We start from the raw sequence: 10,235 nt of genomic DNA, 5'->3' as shown, positions 1-10,235 counted from the left end.
AAAGTGAAAACGCGAGTCGTGTCGAACACGTGTCCTAATTTTCGAAAGAATAAAATGCTACGAAGGTACAAACAAAAAAAATCGAATCTTAAAAATGCTTAAGATTTTTCAAGCACCAATTGATGAAATTTTACCACATTTTTGCATATTGCCACTTCTTCATATCATGTTAAAATTAACCGAGGAGCGAAACTTAAAATGCAATTATTGAATTATTATTACAATTATTATTATTGAATAAATAAAAATAAATAAATAGGTGCGAAAGAAACAGAAAATTTTAAATCTTATTCAATGATTAAGGTGTCTGATACTAAAAAAATTAAGATTAGGTTCATATCTAATCTTAGAAAATGTTTTTATATTATATTCAGTAGACTGAATCTTCTCTATTAAATCAACGTTCAATGCTACAATCTAGCGCTAACATCTCCTACAGTGCCTTCCACCGGACTTCGTAAAATAGGATATAGAAGACGCATCGAAATTGGCGTGCTTCAACCTTCAAACTTACAAATGAAGACACCTTGCTCTAAAAATGTTTGTATTTTTGTGCAATGCTTCTCAGAAATTTTTAAATGGCACCGTATACTCCTCCTAATAGTAGCGAAAATCTATAAAGCCGACGTTGATAATAGCTGTGTTCCAACGGTCAATGATCGGGTTTCAGATAAAATTTTGGACACTAGTAAAACAACTATGTTTTCCTGAGAGAGATATATAGGCCGTTTTTGTAACCATTCTCCATTAAGATCTGATCTATTGAAATTGAAAAGGAGATTAAAAAACAAGATTATGGATAGTTCCTTTTTATATAAAAATGCTGGCAACTTTCATAGCAATCTCTTGTGAGCAAACATGACATGTAAACCAACATCAGCTGTTCGGGTTAATACTCCAAACCTATGTATTATTTCAGACATTCTTAAATTTATAACTACAATAATATCCTCAATAGGGGTGTATTTTATGTATTCATTTTTTTTAATTGTGGTTTGTGGTTCTGTATTATAATTCCTATATCATTACGACTATGAGTATGAGATTTCATTAAAGCATGTATTGTTTTATATGTGATTATTTTTCAAATACCTGAATTTATAAGAATTATTAAATCGTGTGGGTTTTGAGCTTTTGAATATGTAATATAATTAAATGAAATTGAATTGATTCTCAACGGTTGTTTTTACATTTATATTATCTGATAAAAAATGTAAGAATTTATTTTGAGGCATCCTGGTTCGTAGCTCCGGAAATAAATAACAGCAGACCAACAGGAACAATATACATCCACTGAAATTAAATGAAATTAAATGATTAGATAGTCATTAAAATTAACAATCTTAGGTACTACATTTTTCAAATCTATACGGCTGCAAAATATAAAGGACTTGTTTTATGTTCGAGGCAGATATTTTTTTTTTTTTGCCGCTTTATGTATCACAACATTTTACAATGCAATTTAAAATATGTTATTAGAACTTTTTATTTGTGCTTCATTGTGTATCTTATTATATTTGTGTTTTTAAAGCGCCTATCACATCATAGTTTGGAGAAAAGTACTGTGTGGATTTGTTTTCGTAGTGTTTTTATCGGTGCTTGTTACAGTCTGTTACATAAGAGCGTGGTCACTGTTAAATAATAACAATTGATTTTTCGAAAATTCGCAAATTTATTGATAATTTGGTCGTCAATACTCAATGCAAATACTTCAGTAGCAAGTCCAATCTCCTGCATTGGCAATTATGGCCTGGCACCTTCGGGGCATGCTTTCCACTAGTTTTTCTGTATATTCTACCGGAAAAGACCTCCAAATTTTCCGAATTCGTCAAGAAAGTTGATCTAAATTACATGGCTTACGTCTGCGAAGCTGCATTTTCATCAGAGCCCATTTTCTATGGGATTTGCATCCGGTGACTGATATGACGAATCTAAAGTGACAACTCCGTTTTGCGCCTTCCACTCGCCACACGCTCGACTCCGATGTTTCGGATCGTTGTTCTCTTGAAGGATCCAGCTTTAATTTTTCTTGATATACCATTGCTTAGCAGATGGTAACAAAGCTTTTTGATATATTTTATTCATTTTTTCGGCATTTAAATTCTCGGTAAATAAGAACAAAGTACCGAAACCTTTGTTTGAGAAGCACCCTCTAACATGGACCTTGACGGGGTGTTAAACAGTCCGTTGAAGCATCCTACTGGTGGAGGTTGTCCAGGCGTGTTTGATGCTCGGAAATGCCCAGAAGGAGGATTCATCACAAAAAATTACGTTACTCCAATCGCGGTCCAAGTTTTCCTTCGCCCATTCCACTCGTTTTTCAACGTGTTTTGCACTCAACATTGGTTTTTCCAAAGTACTGTGATATTTCAGTTTATTGGCAAGCAAGTGCCTGCGAATCGTTCCGTAAGATATGTCAACACCTTTTGCTTTCGATTTCACAGCAGCTCCACGCAAAGTCAAAGCTGGATATTTCGAGAACAATGCGAGAATCTTTTTTTCGTATTTTTTTTGAGACTTTGCTTACACTTCCGCGATCAGGAAAATCATCAACGTTACCGACCTTTTTATAGCAATTTATCCACTTGCTAACGAACTGCTCCGACTTTCCCATATATTTCGCAGCAGCAGTTTGCGTTACTTTGGGTTCTTTTTCATGCAAGCATAGAAATATTGCCTCAAAGCGAGAGGCGTAAACAGCACTCATTTCGAAAAACCACTCAATTGTAGACTAAATTTGACAGACAGCTTTTTACAAAAAGCATGAACGACCGAGGTACCCTCTATGTCATAGAAAAAGAAACAGGGCGCTCTGATTTTTTATCTACGTGTAACAGTAACCACAGTATGTAACAGACTGTATTTTGCAGTATTGAAATCGGCCGCCGTTGCGGAATGGGTTGGTGCGTGAGGATCGAATCTCCGTGAAACACCAAAATGAAGAAAATGCCATGGAAAAGCTTATTATAAAAAATATTTGCGTTCGGGGACGGCTTAAATCTGCCTTCAGTTTTTTTATGTTATACAAGGAATATTAATAAAATTCTGCACAGATTTAGACGAAAGTACGTTTTTTATTATTTATTGATATATTTTAAAATTTTGGTGTGTGCGGGCGGTTTTCAAAACGCCTACTACTTTGTATTTGAGCAAAGTAACGCAAAAGTGTCGTTGATGTTCTTGATACGCAACAACCAACAAAGAATCTCTCAACAAGCAACCAAAGAATCTCTAAAAAAGATAATGTAATATATGTACATTTACAAAGAAAAAAGGCAGAGAACGAAGAAAAGTAAGCTTTAACGAAACCGATTCATCATTATGGAATATTTGTATTAATTATTAAAATAAAATATTTCAAAATTTCAACAGGGTTGCAAAGCATAACTTTTCATAGTGTCAATATTTTACTAATGAAATGAATGCATACGGTATTCATATAGTATTGATGCGATACTTTCACATTGTTAGATACGTTTTGGAAAATGCCCTGTCAGGCATACATATATTTCTTGTGTTTTGACTATATTGGGTCGAGTGAAATACTACAAGACAGAACAACGAAAGCAGATTCTGAAATTGAGAGCAGATGGAAGATCTTACACAGAAATTCATAATATTTTGTCATGTTAATTCTCAAGAATAACAGCTTGCAACATTTAAGTTGGAGAACAAATTCTCCCAGTTAGCTACAAGCAAGCAAGAGTTAGGGTTATCAAAATCACAATACACACATTTGAACGTTACTTTTTCTCAGAGTTACAGTTAGCAAGTAAAGGGTTTTTCAATAAGGGCGGGTAGATGTTCAAATGGAATAAAATGGCGTTTGCTGAGTGGCACGTAGCGCCGTCCTGCTGAAACCAAATGTCGTCTAGGTCCATATGGTTCAATATGGGCCATAAGAAATTGGAAGGGCCACCACGTCTACCGAAAAATGGGCGGAATGCGCGCAACGTTTGCGTTAATGAAGACTCATTTTGATAATAAAGTTTTATCATTTGAACGTGCTGTTCAATCTTGTAACTTGCCATGATGATTTGGCATAAACAACTGAATAATAAACAAAAGATTTGACAGATGTCACCAAAACAAAATGGCTGCCACAGGGCGCCAAAATCGACCCGCGCCAATTGAAAAACGTTTGCGTGAATGAAGACTCATTTTGATAATAAAGTTTTATCATTTGAACGTGCTGTTCAATCTTGTAACTTGCCATGATGATTTGGCATAAACAACTGAATAATAAACAAAAGATTTGACAGATGTCACCAAAATAAAATGGCTGCCACATGGCACCAAAATCGACCCGCGCTAATTGAAAAACCCTTTACATTCATAAAATTCAGAGTTGCTAACTGTGCAATCATAAAAGTGATAACGAAACATCTTATGAGAGAATGAGGAAAGACACTGAAAAAAGGTGACGTTAAAATTTGTACTGGTGAAAACCTGATCAAAAATTCTATTAAGCTTCTTCGTAAAATAATTAAGTTGAGTTAAATCTAGACTTAAGGTTAGAGAAGATACCAGGACACGAAATGTTTGGAAGGTTGAAGTAACCAAAAACACACAGATGATTAGCAGCTAGGTTGTTATTTTGATAAAGTAATTTCCTCACTCCATTTAAAGTTTTAGAATTTTATTTCATTGATAATTTTCTCAGTATCTCAAGTGGATGGAATTCGTAATGAATTAACTAGGTATTCTCTTAAATTTGGTATTTATTAGCTTATTTAGATTTCAAGCGTTAACTGGAATCTGGTTATATCTTACCTTCAAAACTTTCTTTAATTTTTTTTCGAATTATCAACAATTAGTCAGAGGATGGTTTTTAATTACTCTCTTTGCGATTTTACTCACCTGTACAAATCTGATGTAAATAATTGCTTTAATATTCTTAAGTGTCATATTTATGATGCTTGCCTAAATAATATTCCACTATTCACGGCAAAGAATTTTAAACACTTCGTGGTTATATAAAGAGCTTAATCATCTAAAGAAACTTGAAGAATAAGTTTTATAAAAGTACAACCTGCGTGAATGGCACGTTTTCCATAAAGCCAAATTTAACAAGGTTAACAAATCATCGTAGTTGTAAGTTAGTCAAGAATCAAATCAAGTCAAGAATTAAAATGAGAACAGATTCTGCTTAGCTGTTGTGTCTAAACAAACTTGGAAACATGACCTTAAAATAGGTATCAGTAGCAACAAGAATTCAACTTCCGATTCTATTGGAGTAAACGTGCTTAACGCCAAATTATTTTACCTCCCTAAAACCAGCAGGCAATGGCAAACCTCCGAGTGTATTTTTGCCATGAAAAAGTTTCTCATAAAAATATCTGCCGTACGGAGTCGGCTTAAAACTGTAGGTCCCTCCATTTGCGGAACAACACCAAGACGCACACCACAAATATGAGGAGGAGCTCGACCAAATACCCAAAAAGGGTGTACGCGTCAATTGTATATACAGGGTGGGCCATATAGCCACCACCTATGACCACCTATTTTTTTGAGAATGGTAACACAAATGACATGTCAAATGTGTTCATAATTTACTTAAAGGTTTGACATTTACGCTATACTCTTGAACAAAATTGGGAAATATTGAAAACCTATTTCCAAAGTGGTGGGTCTTCTTCTTCTTCCGCAGTTACAGTAAATGGCGAGCGTTACCGTGACATGCTCAACGAGTTTTAGTTTCTAAAAATTGAAGAGGATGACATGGACGACATTTGGTTTCAACAGGACGGTGCAACTTGTCACACTGCCAAAGTCACACTCGAACTTTTGGTTACCGTTTTTGAATCCCGATATCAATTGGCCGCTTTGGAGCTGTGATTTAAGCCCGTTGGACTACTTTTTGTGGGGAACCGTTAAGGACAAATGCTATGCGAACCATCCAGAGACGATTGATGCTTTACAACACGAAATCGAATTTGCCATTCATGAAATTGGAGCACAAACAATCGAAAATGTGCTTAAAAATTGGGTTGATCGAATGGTCTACTGTAAAGCTAGTCGTGGCAGTCATTTGAACGATATTATTTTTCATTCATAAATGACAATGTTTAATCTTCAAAATAAAAAAAAAAAGTTTAAAAAAATATTGATTAGTTTTTTTTTTAAAGCCGATTCAAAACGCAAATTTTACATGGCCACCCTATATATATAAAACCAGCATCTGTCATGACATTTAACTCACGTTCAGAGAATTTCATTCAAAACTTTTGCTTTACATGCATAGAAGACTGCAACGTTGTGGAGTCAATACTTGTAATTAAATATAGGGTAACTGGTTTCGATGGAATACACGCGAAATTTCTTAAATGTATAATACCTAAGATTTTTCTCTATGTAATGCACGCACTGAACACCATCCTCGTCAACTGAGCCGGTTAAACTCCTACTTATCCAGAATCGACCCCGACATACTAAACATATGTCCGGCATGTGAAGGCACCCCGCACGACACTAACCACCTTTTCACATGCGCCATTAAACCCACTCATCTAAAACCCCTCTCCCTCTGGACAAACCCGTCGAAACAACCAGTTTCCTGGGCCTACCGTTAGATGAGCTAGACGAAGACGACCGGTGATTACGCGACACTGACTGGGCAAAGTACTGCTACAACACAAACAACAACGATTCTAAAGCATTTGGCACTATTACGTTTAAAGATTAAAACATTTTCAATTTCTCGTAATCAGCTTTAAATTTAGTAAAGTCATATCTTTGTGAGCGTTCGCAGACTATTTGTGTTAGTAATTCTTTATCCTTTAGGGGGCCGCCGTAGCCGAATGGGATGGTGCGTGACTACCATTCGGAATTCACAGAGAGTACGTTGGTTCGAATCTCGGTGAAACACCAATATTAATAAAAACATTTTTCTAATAGCGGTCGCTCCTCGGCAGGCAATGGCAAACCTCCGAGTGTATTTCTGCCATAAAAAAGCTCCTCATGAAAATATCTGCCGTTCGGAGTCGGCTTGAAACTGTAGGTCCCTCTATTTGTGGAACAACATCAAGACGCACACCACAAACAAGAGAGCTCGGCCAAACACCCAAAAAGGGTGTAAACGCCAATTATATATCTATATATATAAAAATTAAGCCGAAAAAAGTGTGCATTTGTCTCCGGTAATCTCAGCAACGCGTGTAAGGAAAACAATGAAAGTTTCACACATTGTTGGTGTTGCTTTGGCAAAGGTTTCTGTGAAGTTTGGTTCAAATCCGATAACGCGTGTGTGTGCGGTGCGTCGGTTAAGTGAGTGTGTTTTTGCTATTTGCCGCACGTATTTTTTGTACCGCACATAGCATTCATTAGAATTGAATACATTTTGGTCGTGTGTGTCTGGGCCGATTATTATGAAATTTGGTATATATATATTTTTTTCCACGGCGAAGGTTAGTATAATATGCTTATTTATTCCACTCGCCACCAGATGGCGCTGCCGAAGGCCAAAACGAGGACCCGGGTAACCCTAGGATGTGTGTTTACATTGTGGGTATCAAATCAAAGCTACTGATGAGTGCTTTAATACAGAGTATTTTTTAGATCTCTGAGTGACCAGGGTCTCGAGATATAGCCGAGAAGGTGGACCAAGGTACCCTTGGATGTGTTTGTACAATATGGGTATCAGATGGAAGCTGTTGATGAAAGCTTTCAAGTGAAGTAATTTTTACTGCCCGTTTCCGGGATAAAGAAAGGAGATGGAGCTGGAGATGGAAGAGGAAAAGGAATAGCTACAGGAAGAGGAAGACCACTTATTATTAAAAATTAAAAAAAAAATTCTAAAAAAATTTTAAAATGTTACATATACGCTTAGTATATAATATAAACGTTAATCAGAAGTCAGTTATAGTAAAAAATTCATTGCATCATTGCCGGCGTGATTGGTGAACGTTTCCTTAATTTTTTGCAGAAAGGTTATGCTAATATGAGATATTACCTATATTATTCATATATTTACGTACTCACAAATATGCGGTTGAAGCAAGTACATGTCAGTTTTTTTACTTCGCCTGGAAAAGTTTATATAAATTTAAGAAGAGCAAATAGAACTTATTTTATTTCAGACTTCACGCAAAAAAGTCATTTGCACCTGAACTCATAGCGAAAGAACTGTTAATTCAAAGTATTTTCCCAAATTTGCCTCAAAATTACAAAAATCATGATTGGCTTAGTGAACGAGCCATCATGGCTGGGAAAAGTAAAGATGTGAATGAAATGAATGCGGCTATTTCGGCTAACATACCAAGTCCACAACAAACATATCGATCCGTTGACACTGTTACAAATCAAGATGATATTGTAAATTATCGCACTGAATTTTTGAATTCCTTTGCTTTACCTGGATTACCGCCACACATGCTAAACTTTAAAATAGGAGCACCGATTATTATGTTGAGAAACATAAATCAACCACGGCACTTGATTAACAGTTTAGAGATTGATGAATAAACTCATTGAAGCAACAATTTTGAATGGAAAATACCCTGGTGAAGACGTTTTAATATCGCGAATACCAATGATACCATCGGATATGCGGTTTGAATTCAAACGTCTTCAATTTCCTGTTCGCCTTGCATTCGCGATTACTATTAATAAGTCACAAGGCCAAACTTTATCAATTTGTGGTATCGATTTAGAATACCCATGTTTTTCTCATGGCCAACTTTATGTTTCATGCTCAAGAGTTGGTAAGCCATCGGTATTGTTCATTTATTCAACAACTCATGGAAAAACGAAGAATATTGTAGGCCAAAGAGCATTACAATAAAAAAAGTAATAAAGTAAATCACATCAAACGTTTCTTAATTGCTACTACTATTTAAAACTTCTTACATTACTATTCATGCGCGAGAATTTTTGTAAAAAACACACAGTATTTTTCGGCTTAATTTAATTAACTAATCTAGATTTTTTTAAAGACGACCAGGGGAACGGGCGGGTTTTCGCTGGTATATATATAATTCTTTATCCAGTTTCGTGGCAGTAGTTAAAGGTATCCAGCAACGTTCTTTGCTTAGTCCTTTGTTATTTGTTTATATATAAGGTACTTAAACACTGTGATATTCATACATTAATATGCCGATAACGTCCATTTGTATCTTAGTTAGCCCTTTGATTCAATTAATGCAAATATTTCTAAATTAAATAAAAGTGTTGTCAATAACCAGGCTAATAATAACAGTCTAGTCCTCAACTAAAGTGTATTATCATTTATAAAAAGTATTTCAAACTTAAATAAGGGTAAGGCTTTCTCAAGTGGGCCACAAAATTACCAAAGTGAATATTTTGCGATGAAATTCAGCCAGGAGTGAGTTCTATCATCCAGAATCACACTCAGAAAATGTTGTTGTAAAATTCCAAATAGTTTTTCTTTTATTAACTATCGAAGTTTTTTGCAGCGCTTGAATAATTATCACATTTCTCGAAAAGTAAGTATCCGATTACAACGATTTTTCAACTGCAGATTGATAAAGGATGATATTTTCCAAATACGTTATTTTTGTTCCGAAACTTGATGTTTTGTTGTTGTAAATACTTTTTTTTAATAAACAATTAAAAATTTAACTAATTTCTGGGCCTCTGGGAAGAAAAATTTTTAAGGATATTTACGTAATAAACATCTGTGCATTTATGTATAGAAGAATATGCGTGCAATTCGAAAAGGATTGATTACAATTAAGTTTTTTGTGCCAGGATGCGCGCTCCGACTTACGCGGACGCGCACGAACACACAAACGGCGGCTCGCGGGCGGCTTGCGAAAAACCATGTTTTGGACACGTCTCAACGCGATATGCTTCCGGAAGATCAGCTTTGCCGACTTTTCCATTACTGGTGTTTACTTGTTTTTAAAGATTGGCCATATAGATAATTTACGTATAACATAATTTGCGCTTTGGCTGTCGCGGAAATGCGTAATGATAATTAAATCAAATGTATTCAAAGGAATGTATAAGCTGTCATGCAAGGTTTCATATATACTTCTTTATTACTAACGTTTATGTTTACATATCAGATCTATACATTGTAAGTTCAGTCAGACAACGCCCTTAAAATTTCTCGCTGAAAAACAACAACAATTCACGGACAGACACAAAAAGTGAAACAGATATAGAAAGTTATACAGATATCGCATATTCATTTGTTATTTCGAGACAAAATTAATATCATTCACGCTTTTTACACTTTTCATGTAGTTTTTTTTACATAATGGGTATAATTT

General features: G+C 35.3%; 1 protein-coding gene across 1 annotated transcript in view; it reads right to left on the bottom strand.

The window, feature by feature from the left end:
• Positions 1 to 1,124: 1,124 nt before the first annotated feature.
• LOC128861176 (ER membrane protein complex subunit 10) overlaps positions 1,125 to 10,235 on the bottom strand; it is a 38,005-nt gene continuing 28,894 nt past the window's right edge. The window contains exon 5 of the mRNA XM_054099102.1: positions 1,125 to 1,293. Coding sequence (XP_053955077.1) covers positions 1,222 to 1,293 — 72 coding nt within the window. The 3' untranslated portion in view covers positions 1,125 to 1,221. The remainder of the gene's footprint in view (positions 1,294 to 10,235) is intronic.

The sequence above is a fragment of the Anastrepha ludens genome, chromosome 4, assembly GCF_028408465.1.
Source record: "Anastrepha ludens isolate Willacy chromosome 4, idAnaLude1.1, whole genome shotgun sequence".
NCBI lineage: Eukaryota > Metazoa > Arthropoda > Insecta > Diptera > Tephritidae > Anastrepha > Anastrepha ludens.
Note: the sequence above shows the minus strand (reverse complement) of the source record. Positions and strands in the feature narration are given on the sequence as shown.